Source organism: Sander vitreus, chromosome 21 (genome assembly GCF_031162955.1).
Source record: "Sander vitreus isolate 19-12246 chromosome 21, sanVit1, whole genome shotgun sequence".
Lineage (NCBI taxonomy): Eukaryota > Metazoa > Chordata > Actinopteri > Perciformes > Percidae > Sander > Sander vitreus.
In genome coordinates this window covers 22,551,107-22,565,504 of record NC_135875.1, presented here as the reverse complement: position 1 = coordinate 22,565,504, position 14,398 = coordinate 22,551,107, and the positions used below count along the sequence as shown (strand labels likewise).

Sequence of the window (14,398 nt, the reverse complement as noted above, 5' to 3'; positions counted from 1 at the left end):
CAACCTCTATGCATTAGTTGGCTGGCCCTTGTTACACACCCGACGCCTAACTCACTGGTATCAACTCATTTACAAATCCTTGCTAGGCAAAGCCCCGCTGTACCTATGCTCACTGGTCACAATAGCTTTACCCAACCGCAGCCTTCGCTCAAGCAGTTACATCTCCTTGGTCACTCCAAAAGCCCACACCTCCTTTGGCCGCCACATCTTCCAGTTCTCAGCTGTAAGTGATTGGAATGAACTACAAAAAAACCATCCATCCATCCATCCATCCATCTTCATCCGCTTATCCGGGGTCGGGTCGCGGGGTTAGCAGCTCCAGCAGGGGACCCCAAACTTCCCTTTCCCGGGCCACATTAACCAGCTCCGACTGGGGGATCCCGAGGCAAAAAAACCCTGAAACTCAAAACCCTTAACCCACTAACTGCATTCAAAGCACGTCTGTCTGTGCTCCTTTCCGATCACTGTACATGCTAACTGCTCCCTGTCTTTCATCCACTGTTTTTGCACACCCTTACTCCATTATCTCTGTCGTGCCCCATTGCATAGTTGCACAGATGCACTGTTTACGCTAGTTTGCACTATTCACCTGCCCTTGTATGCTCAACCATTATTTCTTCCCACCTTTGTTGTCACACAATTTTTGAACATCTATTGACCTACTTCCCTATCTAGACCGCAATCTGCACTAACTCTTTACTACATTTCAGCATTCTTACGGCCTGTCTATTCTTGCATATTGTATTATTACTGATATTGACTCTTTACTACATTTCAGTATTCATATAATCTGTCTATTCTTGTATACTGTGTTATCACTGATCTTCATCACCACCTAGACCACACTTTGCACGAATTGTACTCTGACTCTTTACTACATCTCAGCATTCATACAGACTGTCTATTCTTGCATATTGTATTATTACTGATATACATCACTACCTAGACCATTTGCACTAACTGTAGATTGACTCTTCACTACACCGCAGCATTTATCTAGACTGTCTATTCATATACACTGTGTTATAACTGATCTACCTCACTAACTAGACCACTAGACTAACTGTTTACTGACTCTTTACACCATCTCAGCAGTGATATAGACTCTCTGTTCATGTATATTGCATATCCATCGACTTACTTGCACCTCACTACCTGCCGGCATTTGTAATTGCCCACTTATTCTGCACTTTATGTAGCATTTTGTAGTCTGTGTTCTTGTACTGTACTGAATGTGAAACTATTTGTTGTCTTGCATGCCTACGCTTGTCTTGGCCAGGTCGTCGTTGCAAATGAGAACCTGTTCTCAACGGCCTACCTGGTTAAATATAGGTTAAATAAAATAAATAAATATCTAAGTATTGAACGAGAATCTGAACTCTGAACTAAACTCTGATTTCAGGCTCTTTAACCCTAACAACAGAAGCAAACCCTCACATAATCACAAACTACTTTTCTCACAAAATAACACACACACACACACACACACACACACACACACACACACACACACACACCAAATTTCCACAGAAGAAAAGGTAGAGGGAGCCTAGGGACAGTAAGGAACAAGTCTTGCTGTTTGTTTAGGATATTTTAGCTCATTTTCCAGGGCCCACTTGGACACAGAACAATAGCTGGAGAAGTATAAGGTTCATGATCAGTTGCGTCAAACTTTTTACTAACATTTGTGTCTGTATTAAGAATTGTGGGTTTCTCCATACCAGGCAGTTTCTTTGGCAGGTTGATGTTGCCGTACTCTTCAGAGAAGTGCACCCTTTCATTGGCCGGGCACAGCAGACCCCTGCTGGTGAGGACGGGTACTGCAAAGTCTGAGTACTGCTGGCTGGAGGAGGAATGCAGCTTGATGAAAACCAAGTAACTCACCACCACTGACTCTGGCTTTAACTGGTGGTGGAATCAGTGGAACGATGGGAAGAAAAAATGAGGCCGAAAAGAGAAAGAAAGAGATATTTAAGCCAAATATTATGGGAAATACAAAAATCATTTCTGTGACAGTTGATCCAGTTTATACAATATGGTACCTTCCATTTGTTGTTCTGTATTGAAGGGTAGATGTGCTGCTCCAGTAGTTCTTGAGGCTCCAGTTCGTGAACTCCAAGTCTTTTCAGCAGCTCCCGAACCTGCTGACTTTCCAGAGGCTCCACACAGCTCAGCAGAGAGGGGTGGACTACATTTACATCCTTGTACAATGCAGACAGAGGGCCTATGAAAAGACAATGCATGAGAGTTGGATTAACACCACCACAAATTTTAGCAAAACAACAAATGTTAAATGTTTTGAACTTTCCAAAGGCCATATTTGTTACAGGGTAGTTGTACTAAATATTATTGGACTGTAGGTCATGTCACCTAAATTTAACTTCAGGAATTCATTTATTTGGGTGAACATTTTAAATATTTAGTTTAATGCCTTGGGATACTAAATAGGGTTTAAGTTATTCCAGTCAATTTCATAATTTACATCCCCTGTATAGATAATTTCACAACAGATGTTAAGAGAATCCAAAGGCTGCCGTTTTATTTTGTGGAAGAATCTTTTTTCTTCATAATAACCCTTTCATGCCATTTTTTCCAACTTTTGGGTCGCCTACTTTCCTTGTGTGAAACTGCTTGTACTATAACCGCAACCCTGTAATGCACAATCAATTTATAAACATCATTGTTTTTTAGAACAACCTGGGCTGTGTATGCTGCAAGGATAACACATTAAACTATAAAATTGTTTTAGGACTATAAAGACAAAAGAAAAAAACTGTAAAGTAATGTATGGCAATCACACAGAGAACAACAGAACAGTAATGAACTGAACTGAAGTTGAAAAGTTTGAAAATTGATCTCCCAAGACTCGGCAATCAGGGGAAACAGAAATGCACACTGCAACTAACACAAATAAAAATACTATTATTTAGATTTTTCCCCCTAGAAAAGTCCATAGGCTTTTATCCAAAAAGTTAGTTGTGCCATCTCAAAAACAACTCCTACTATACTATCCCAATGTGTGTAATACTGTATATGCCTTGCATGTCACATTAATTGCATTAAATACACTTTTCAAGCTTTAATTTGTTTTGTCTGTAATTTTACCTTTATTTGGTAGTTGTAAGGTGGACATATTTGTGTTATTTTCATGTTTTTATGCGGTTATTTTTATATTTAATAGGTTACAGTATTTAAGGTACTGATACAGCTATAAAGCACCGGAGGAACAAGCCAGACCAGGCTTATATCCTTCAGGTGAGTGTGTGACTGTGATAAAAACCTGGAATTATTAATGTATTGCCTATCTGAAAGACAGTAACTACATTCAGAGCGTTATCTATGTGTACATATGAATCTGCATCATTAGTATCTTCGTGTTAATTGTAATGTAATTTGTAACGCTAATAGTCTTCTATCCTTGACCGCTGATCCAATAGTCAGTTAATAGTTATTGAGCTTGGTAACGTATACAATAAAAAAGGTCCATATTGCCTATGACAGTATTGTGTATGATAAATAAATTATTGCACAATACTGACACGTATTTGGGTGTGTGCTTTCAGTTCGCCATCATCGAAACACAATGCAGTGACTAATTACTACTATCAGCAGTGGAGAAAAAAAAGAGTTTTACTGGGGGCGGTATAGTTAAAAGAAGTAGATCCCCCATTACATGGACAAATGAGAATCTATGCATTATTTATTACATTTACAGTGTTATATCGTTATTTTTGGCTTGTTTGTTCCACTTTTAGTATATGTAGCAGCGAACCAACAGTCAGGAAAGTGGCAGCATCTGCAACATTGCTGATGCCAGCTGCCGTAAAACACCAAAGAAGAAGAAGATAGTCAGGTAGAAAGCCGCCGACTGGTCAACACACTCACCCCAACTGCATTCTGGGAGTCAAGATGGCCAGGCTAATAGTAAAACAATACTCTTTCATAAGAAAAGAGGAATAAAGAAACTGTTCAGTTGTGGATATATATTGTTCTGGAATTATTGTGCAGTCTCCGAAAAGACACTGCAGTTCCAGACTGGATTACTAAACTGCCTCACCGTATTGGCATTATGCACAGCCATAACTAACATGTTACCGTTTTTTTACCTTCATCAAATCGCCTGAAAAACAACACCAGACTGTTACAGTACAACCATACAGACCTCTACAAATAGACTGCTCGCTTTATGTTCTTGGCTTATATATATATATATATATATATATATATATATATATATATATATATATATATATATATATATATATACACACACATACATACACACACACACGACATAGCGCTGCATAAATTAGCCAGCGGCTAGCGGACATTTAGCAAGCAGCTTAATCCGACAAAACACCACAATAAATTTCAGCCTGCATGCAAGTTTAAAAAAAAAAAACGAATATTCAAATCCCAAAATTGAAAACCGAATACCTACCAATCTAACGAATATTTGAATATTCGGATCCAGCCCTAGACATTAGTGCTGCTCATGTAAAGCACTAAAGCGAGATGATAAAGAGTGTGTAGGTAGACAGAAAAAAAGCAGAATACATTTCAAGTCCTAAGCCCTCTGAGTTACTTATAAAGACACCAAACCATCTAGGCTACATGACTATTAAGGCCAACAAACTGCAGTGGCAGGATGCTTACATCAGAGTGTGAAAATCAATTATTCATGCTTGGCATTCTAAACCTCTGCTTTGGGTACCGTTTTTGAATGTGATGACGCACAACATGGGGGGGTGGTGGGCATGTTTTGATGTGAGGGGCTGTATGTCTGCTTATTCTTAGTGAGAGGTGAAGTTTATCATATACCTACTTCGCTGCCCTAAATGTCTATGAATGTGCTGACTTCTAAGAGAGCAGACACAGTTGTTAAAGTCATTTCAGAAAGCAAAAAAAAAAGTCTGTTTCTATCACTTCTCAGACACTGGAAAATTAGGTTTTACAGTCTGCAATGCCATGTCAGTTTATCTGAGTATGTAAGTCCAATTGTTCAAAATAGTTAAATGTGCTATCTTTATTAATATCATGAATTCCCACCAATACTTTCAGTTTCTGCAAGTACAGTATTTCACTGCTGAGATGGAAAAGTGTTACATTTCCACCTCTCACCATCGACAAGGTGATCAATATTTGTCTATTTTGTTTTTCTACATCAGTGTACCATATTATTCGAAACTGGAAACTTGTGAAACCTGTGGAAACTACACTGGCCTATATTCTGACTGCTTTTCTTCCTCTTTTTGTTTTTGTTGTCATGGTTGATTTAGCACTTGCACATATATAAATTCTCAGCAGGTGCTGGGTAATAATTATCTGAAGATAATGAGATAACAAACACACACATGCAAATTCAATTCTACATACACCTGTATACTGTGTATTGGACCTATTTTTTAGCAATGTTGCAGTATTCTGAGATCTTAGCAATTCATTTGGTGATAAAACCGATGTCTAGCTTCCTAGGAAAATAAAACATTTTAAATGTACATGTGTATACACACACACACACACACACACACTTATATCTATGATGAAATGTTGTAATGTAGAATAAAAGAAGGATTGGGAACAAGACAGTCTATTCAAGAACATACAGCATCTTAATAAATTCCTTGCAAAAACAGGAAACATCTTTGTGAGGGAAAATAGGCCGTGATGTCATAGAGATGATATTTACTAAATAAATAACTATATTATAATATAACTGTAGTAGAGTATACACTGAAGTGAAATTACCTGTTTGAGCTTGAGCTTTCTTTTTTTTGGTCTCGTTTTCCTCAATTGGGAAGAACACTCCTTCTCCCGCTTAGTGCCACCATGCGTCCATCAGCCAGGGGGATTATGGGTAGATCCCTTAGGGTTTGCAGGATAGAGTCTGCCTCCCCGTAGCCATGCTCCAGAGCTCGGAAGTTGCAAACCAACAGCTTGGCCAGTTGACGCAGGCCGGCATCTGGAAGACAATGGGTTGGTTGAGCTACAGTACTAAATGTTATACCAATAAGGTCAGCAATGAAGCAAATTACAGCAGTGCATTAATTAGCAAATATTTGATGGTGGCCATACTGCATGCTACTGTTCACATATCACAAGGCTGTAATAGCATGGCTTTAATAAGTGATGGCTTGCAGCAAATGCTTTAAGTATCTGGCGCTATCATAGATATATAGGAATGCAAAGTTTCTATCATTAATTGTCTTACAGGAAAATGCCCAAAATATCTATTACACACATTGCATTCTGTCAGCAGTTATAATCCATTGTGTTCTGCCATTATTTGAAGCGACATGGATTGACTTTCCATCAAATTTCTCCCCCTCTCCCTCACTATCCCTTTCCTTCTTCCTCCCTTCAACACACCTGAATGGATGCCTTCCATCAGCTCCCTGGCCATGGCTGTGGTTACTGTGGTAACATCGGACCCCCGCAGGTATTTAACTCCTAGGTGAGTGAGCAGGGAGGAGGGTGGTGCAGGGCTCAAACCCGGATGGAGATAGGACAGAGACAGATGCCTTTCTAGCTCGTCTCCGCCAATCACGTCACGGATCACGGCGTCGTGACAGACGGCCACTTGGGAAGGCAGCTTGTACACAACCTTACCATCTGGGAGAGAAAGCATAGAGAGAGCAACATTCACAGGGTTAGATACAATGCTTTTCATTGCTAGTATACCAAAACTAAACTCACAGCATTGGTATACTAGAAATATTTTTGTTTTGTTTATGCTGTTTTTGTGAGATTTTAAAATTTCACAACCTGCATGTGTGAGTAATACCTGAGCTGAGTGTAGGCAGAAATGCCTTGCCCTTGAGCATCTGAATAATCTTCCCAGCAACAGGCTTGAAGAAGTCCAACACCTCGTCAGGCAGGGGGATAAACTGCAGGAACTGGGAGAGGCCCTTCAGCCCCTTGAACTCTGGGTGATCCTGGAATAAGCAGAAAACAGAACACTGGTTTTAACAAAGACAATAGCCAAGGGCTGAGTGATATTAGTTGTTATTACTGTATTATGTTTTGTCCCCACTGCCAAACACCAGCAACCCTATAGCACATACTCACTGGCTTCAAGACCAGCCTTACCCAAGGACGCTACACCTGAAGGAACAACTAGGTCCTTCAGCAACTGGCACTTGTGCTTGAAGAAAAGGAGGACTATACCCTCTTTCCCCCGACCCCTGGCTTCTCAAACACCATGGCCTCTGTGCCAGGAGGAAAGGTGCCAAACAGGTCAACTGCAGGAAAATGTGTAAAAGTGGGAGGGGGTGCACCTGGGATGCCAGGTGTCACCATTAAGCCTTCTGGAGGTATCGTGGGCCTATCAACAAAACTAATGACCGCTATTGAAGCAATTACGCTCCTAACCTCACTTAAGGAATGATAGCCGATTACAATACGGAAAATGTAAAACCAAGTCCTATAAGCTCAACTGACTGATCTGCTGGATAAAACCAGTGACTGCTGTGAAAGCACAGCTTTCAGGGAGACACAATCAAAGGCCTTGCTAACATAGACAAGACCCTACTTCAAGGGAAGTTAGAACTTTGGTGCCTGCAGTTTGGATTCCTCCCCCATCTGATGGAGCCTCTGACGATCTATGAGGTTCCATAAACCAAAGTTGAGAAGCTGGACAGAACAGACTACATTCATCAAGAAATGGCTTGGACTCCCACGCTGCCCTCAGCAATATCGGCTTGTATGGGAACAGGGCTCTCGAACTGCCTATCACTAGCCTTACTGAGTAATACAAATGCTACAAGGTAAGGCTCGACAAGACCCTGACCTGGGACCCAGGTGTCACCATTAAGCCCTCGTGAGGTGTCGCAGCCCTATCAACGAAACACCAAGAAAGGAGTAGCCACTGGAATTATTATTTGAACAAAAGCAGTAGCACATTATGCTGAACTTACCATAAGACCTATAAGATACTCGTCTTCAATGTCCTCTTGCCTTGTCCTAGTTGAATGCTTTATACAACTGGTTCTTCTCTTTAGTTTGCTGCATTCTACTATATTCTATTTCTATTTTATTTTATTGTAAATGATCAGGTTTCCTGTCAGTACCATCTCATCATGATCTCATTTGATCTTTTAGTACATTTTCTTAGTAAATTACTAGATATGTAGTAAATACTGTAGATACAGTATGGTCTTACAGTGAAGACATCCATGGCCTGGAGGAAGAGTTGTGGTATCTCAGATCGAAGCGACTGGTTCCATGAGCTGTCTCTGTCAACATCTTCACGAGAGGAAGGGATGTCAAAGTCACCTGAGAAAGAGTATCAAGTGAGAGTGAGATTTCTTCTGCATCAAATGAACTGTGTCTCCATTAACGGATAGCTTTATAATTTAAAACTCTATTCTGACCTTGGATGATGAAACGGAAGCCAAAACTGCGAAGGGGCAGGTAAGCAAAGACAGGCTGTTTCTGTGGCTGGCATACAATGTCACTTTCTGTAATGTTGCTGTTAAGTTGGAAAGCCAGGGCAAGCTCAGTGGACTCAACATCCTCTTTGATCTGAAGCAAAAACAGATCAATGTCAAAACAGATGCGACAGCTTACAAACAATATTACAGAAATGGATATTTGGGTAGCTGCTTATGGGAAATAGAAAGGTAACGTTGAAAAAGAGGGGCAGGGATTATAGCGTTTTTTCAGACTGACAGATCAAGCCTGCCAAAAAAGTGAGTTTTCAAAACATCTGGCAAGACGCAGAGAGGGAAAGACTTTTACGGAGCAGAACGAGGAACAGTTATATAGTGCCATCACAGGAGCACGTCAGAAAAATGCAAAGCTACAGTAATTTTTATTCATTTCCCAGGAAGGATGGAATTTAGGAACAGATGTCCACTTCTTTTTCTGAGATCTAGATATGATACTCGTGCCTGAAAAGAAAGCAACAGAATGAGATTTGAGATGTGTTTCTGCATTACCTTCTTGGGCTGCACCATAGTTTTGACAACTAGCCAGCGCTCAATGCCCTCTGTGTGCTCCACCTCTAACACATTGTGACTCAGATCTTTCCGAGTCATTGTCACGAGACGCTTCTCACTCTGCAGGGAAACAGACACGGATGTATAAAAAACAGATGATTCTTTATGGCTTGTTTTAGGATTGAAACGATGATGTAAACTATGTTTGTTTGCAAAAATACATGTGAGCAAAGGTGTTAATGCAAGAGCTACCTGATTGTAGATCGAGATGGAGCGCAGGCGGTGCAGGAAGAGCAGCAGGGATGGGTGCACGTCCTGAAACAGGTTTCTGGTCTGATGGCTCTCGGAGCGTAGAGGAAGGTAGATCTTAGTGGTCCAGCTGATAAGAAAAAATATATACAGTGATGTAGTTAGAAAACTAGTACGATCGCTTTGCCAGATCAGCTCCACAAGCTGGGGAGTTGCGGAGGAGGGTCTGGCTGCTCCACATAGCATTCCGGGATGGGAGAAAAACGTGCTCTGGTTTATTGGCATTTCTTTAAACCAGTCACCATCGTCATGGTGTCACATAAGTCACTACGCTCTGCACGGAGCTGCTGCAAAATAGCCTCGGGAAGGAACGTGTATGTTTAAAAGTTGTTTTAGTTGTGCGAGAGGAAACTTAGATTGGAAAAATAGTCTAGCTAGCGGTCTCAATTTACCATGCAGAGATCTGAGGAGCAGTTAACTGTAGTCCTCATAAATCCACCAGAGACAATATTTCAAACAAATGCCATATACCATCTGCTAAATATTGCAAAATCAGTTTTTTCAGTTGCAAATCCAATTTTGCTTGGATATGAAAGCCATTCTACAATTGTACAAGTGGCCATGCCAGTTTTTTTCCCTCACCAAAATGTGGCCTGACGTTGGAGCGTTTTTTAACCCCCTTCCCGAAAAGCTAGCATGGAATAGTTGGCACCAATGGACTCTTTAGTTCATGTAGTTTCATATGATACAGACAGACATTGATTCTATGATCGGATTTTATGAATCGCTATTGGATCATTCAAATGAAAGTCTATTTGAATCGGAATTTGTTTTGTTTTTTTAAACCCAGCCCTAGGAAATGCAGCGTGTGAAGCTGGCATATTTTCACATCCTACACCTTATCTATCTATAAATCGCAGGAACGTCTGTCTGTCCGTCTGTCTTCGTGTGTGTTACATGCATATCTCTCGAACCGCTAGTCTGATGGATTTCAAACTTGACAGGTGTCTTGTCTTGTCTAACGTTACCAGGACCAGGCAAGCAGCCATGGCTGTTTACAACGTGTAAGCGGCTGTAGCCCGACAATGCTGAGTTATTTGAAGCCAAGCTGTAAATCAGAAAGAGAGGACCTTGAGTTTGCAGTGTGTTTAGCGATTGTTGCCATAATTCTAAGCCAATAAAGTGTGCTCAGTCGGGTGGAAAAGGACGGCAAGGTAGTGGTATCTTTAGCGGTTCCTATCGTAATTCTAAGCCGAGGAAGTGTCTCTCTCTGGCGTGTGGAGAGGATGGCGAGGTTGTGGGATTTTTAGCAGTTCCTACGGTAATTCTAAGCCGAAAAGCATGAGCACAGGCTTTTATGTCAATATAGCCAGCATCTAACGTTAGCTACTCCGCTGTGCTGTGGAGTAACGTCTGGCTATAGGAGACAAGCGTCTAGCAACATTGTTGTGGATGCTCCGGTATCAGTCTGGCAACCAACGTGAACTTCAAGTCTGGGGAGGAATGGGTGGGGGAGACGACTCTCTCCAGTATTTTGAATTCATTGTCACAATGCCACGGCGTACTGGGACACTTGAAAAGAACAGAGCCATCGAAAAAGTTATTTTTAACATCTGCGCTTTTCCCTTACTACGACCAGTCAAAGCCTACTGTTTATCAATCATCCAACCTGTGCTGATTTATGTCCTTCAGCTGTGAGGCTAGAAGCTTCTCATCTTCAGTCCAGTGGGGGAGGATGTATCCCATGGGGCCGCAGGTCTTGTCGAAGCGCAAGTGGAAGCCATTGGAGTGAATCTCAGGACGGTCTGTGACTTTGAACACTGATTTGAAGCCGATGCCCTTTTGACCTATGAGAAGTAGAACAATCAGGATCATAAACGGACCATGTTTAGGCAAGGTCACGTTTTCTAACTTCATACATTCAGTATATCCTCTGGTGACAAAGGCTTGGACGCTTCAAACAATGAGCCTTGACTTTCTGAGCTCCTTCAAGCCATCATGTAAATACTTACCAATGTATCCATATTTGTGTTTGCCCTTGGTGCTGCGACCCACATCACAGATGGCCCTGATGTTCGTCTCCTGGAAGCCAATCTCATTGTTGAGAACGGAGATGCTGTCTCTCTCCACCACAAAGGCCAGCGCTGGAATGACACCAACTTCTGATGGGTAACTGTTGTCATCAGCATTCTGAAAAATGGAAACAAAGAGGTTATAATAAGTCATTTTTAGACATACTGTATTTCAAATTAAACTAAGACATGAAACTCTGGATAGCCATCTTCAGAGTCAATAAAAATCTCAAGTGGCTTTTTACTTTTACAATATATTAATCACACTTGATCAAAAGATTAAACATATGTGATTCTTTAATCAGTAGTAAGTATAATATATTTCTTCAGTTCTTTTTACCTCTTTTGCTTGCTAGACAATCTTTTAAGTGAGGAGTGGCACAGTATTCACAAATTTGACTTACAATAAATGAACAAAAATAAACAAGATCAAGCATCATCTTTCAGGGTGTAAATATTAGGAATCCACCTGAATGAGTTCCAGGACAAAGTGTGTGTCTTTGCTGTAGAGTTCGGTGGAGAGGCGGTCTAAACTGCGGCCCAGCCTGTCCTGTTGGACCTGCATCAGCTTCTGGCCTTCAGTGGTCAATTCCACACCAATACCAAACTCATTCTTCCTGTCAGAGAAAAAGAAGATACAGAAGAACAAAGTATAGATCAGCTATACATTTAGGGAGCCCTATTTGGCAAAACAAAATCATGATACTTTGGTGGATATTGCGTAGGAAATTGTAAAGGAGACGATATGAGAACAAACCTAATGTCCTCAATGATGGCTTTTTGGAGGCCTAATGCGGTCGTTGATTGGCAGCTGGCAGCATCCATTTCATCAGAATCAGACATTTCTGACTGTTCCTCGTCCGGGCTCCCTTCAGCTTCACTGCTGAGGTCTGATGTTTTTCCGTTAGGCATTGAGGCCAACTCATACAGCTCCTCTTCATCCTCTACATCCTCAACCACTACGTCTTTCTCGCCATTGACTAGAAGTAAAAATAAATTGCAATCAAATGATAGAAAGGGAAACTGGTAAGAGTCCTTATACATTATGAAATGAAAATGTACATTGCTGTGGTGGAGTACTACTTTCAATCACCTTGTTGTAGGCTCTGGTTGAGATGGGAGGAGGCAAAGCTGTTGTCCATTGTGCTATCCTCAAGATAATCATCTTCATTGATATTTAGAGCTGACAGACTGATGGTCTCAGAATCTTTCAAATTAGGCTGAAGACAAGAAAAAAAGAAAAGGAAATTAGAAGCTAAGCCAATGCCAATCATCATATGTTTGCTTTGTTTTACATTAAACATACAGTGTGCATAAGATTCAGGGGTAAGCTGATTTAACTATTCAATCACTGATGACTAAAGATGAATAACTAAGCACAGGTATGCATAGTACTTTTTTAATCAATTAGGGTTGAGTTTGATAGCATTTTATCCAATCTGAATATAGTATAGAATCTGATTTCAGTGTTAAAACTTCAAATCTGAATCCAACTTGAAAATGACAAAAAATAGAACTCAAATCATCGCAAAAGACATTTTCTCTGTCATTATGAACATTTATTTTACTAAAGTAGCATAAGATATTAAATGTTGATCAAGTATCTGGCACATGGAAATAACAGTAGCATACTGACTTTGGCAAACTTCATTAGTAACTTTCTCCAAATACTCCTAGGTCCAGATTCAGAACTATCAAACTGATAAGCTTAGACTATTGGTATGGCATGAACAAAAGTTTGACTGGGAGACTACAACTACTAGATCGTTTTTACTAGAGAAGGCCTATCACTCGGTTTGTATTGCGGGAACCACAAAACGTTCCGCTCGCGGTTGTACAGTACAGACACCGGCTGCAGAGATTCATTTTGGCAAGTGGTCAAGTTCCACGTGGAATTAACGAAAATTGGTGACAGCCAATAGGATCGGGTCATGGCGACGCTTGACGTTTTAACCAGTGAAAGCAACGGTAAGTGCAGTAGTAGTATTACACTAACCAGAGATCACTTGCCAGTTACACTGGGGCCAATTCTTTCTCGGTTTATTTCATTGATGCTGCTGCTGAGAATGTAAAAAAGATTTCCTGTAGATCACATTATTGTTTTCCCCCAAGAAAGATGTACTGTAATCAACACTGTATAAGTTTAGAGCAATATATGTTCAAGGTCCAAGCACAACGAATGCACCGGTGTTGATATTTGTCAGTTTCAAACAGGATTCATCCAACAGAGTACTGTTTTTCTATTTTTTTCTGACTTGTATTCTGACCTTGGTCTGTTCCACAGGTGCTGTTTGTGTGTTGCAGCTTTGGATCTGTTGTGGGTTCAGTTTTTTCTGGTAGTCTTTGATCCAGTCTGTGATGCCCAGGAGGATGCCAAGCCGATGCAGACAGTTCATGTGCCTCAGGTCAGACTGAGCTACAGTGATCAGGACCTGTTTAGACTTGGCCTGGCCCAAGACCAGAGAGAAAGGCTCCAAAAACACCTGGAAGTCACATTCACACACAAGAACATACACATCATTTCTTAATTAAAGTTACAACCGGAATGCACTTCCTTCAACATAGGTTCAGTAATTATGTAAAAAAAAAAAAAAACATGATTGTGCTGAAGGATGAAGGATTACAATGATAGCTTTAATCCTGTGTCTGATGTAAAGGCAAGCCAAGGCAAGGCAAGTTTATTTATAGCACATTTCAGCAACAATTCAAGGAGGGCAAGGCAATTCAAAGTGCTTTATATAAAAACATTAAAAACAATTAAAAACATTACTTAAAGAAAATAGAAAATTAAAACAGGCTAAAATAAAGAAGATAGTACACAGCAACTCAAAAAGCTGATGTATCTATCTGACCTGACTGGCTTGCTGGACAATTATATGGCATGACAACTGTAAGACTGATTAACAACCACATCCTTAGCAATTTGGTTGAGCAGACAAAAGCCCTCTTTTGGACAAGGACACATTAAAATGTTGTGCAACCTTTCACTAATGTACAGAGGAAATCGAACCCGCTCACCAAAGTTACATAGTGCGAGAACAGTGTTCCGGACGTGGAGAGGGAATGACAGAAGCACCATTCTCCCTATTACAAGTCAGTGTTGCATCAAAATGCCATTCAAGCTGTTATTTAAAGGTC

The 14,398-nt window shown here is 40.7% G+C and overlaps 1 protein-coding gene across 1 annotated transcript in view; it reads right to left on the bottom strand.

Moving 5' to 3' along the window:
• The window catches only part of LOC144536728 (uncharacterized), a 58,875-nt gene that overhangs the window by 19,192 nt on the left and 25,285 nt on the right, over nt 1-14,398 (bottom strand). Inside the window, exons 17-31 of the mRNA XM_078279991.1 lie at nt 13,528-13,743; nt 12,354-12,480; nt 12,018-12,240; nt 11,730-11,877; nt 11,201-11,378; nt 10,858-11,035; nt 9,192-9,318; nt 8,940-9,059; nt 8,373-8,523; nt 8,162-8,274; nt 6,785-6,935; nt 6,370-6,612; nt 5,792-5,962; nt 2,043-2,224; nt 1,722-1,905 (exon numbers count right to left, since the gene is read on the bottom strand). Coding sequence (XP_078136117.1) covers nt 1,722-1,905; nt 2,043-2,224; nt 5,792-5,962; nt 6,370-6,612; nt 6,785-6,935; nt 8,162-8,274; nt 8,373-8,523; nt 8,940-9,059; nt 9,192-9,318; nt 10,858-11,035; nt 11,201-11,378; nt 11,730-11,877; nt 12,018-12,240; nt 12,354-12,480; nt 13,528-13,743 — 2,512 coding nt within the window. The remainder of the gene's footprint in view (nt 1-1,721; nt 1,906-2,042; nt 2,225-5,791; nt 5,963-6,369; nt 6,613-6,784; nt 6,936-8,161; nt 8,275-8,372; nt 8,524-8,939; nt 9,060-9,191; nt 9,319-10,857; nt 11,036-11,200; nt 11,379-11,729; nt 11,878-12,017; nt 12,241-12,353; nt 12,481-13,527; nt 13,744-14,398) is intronic.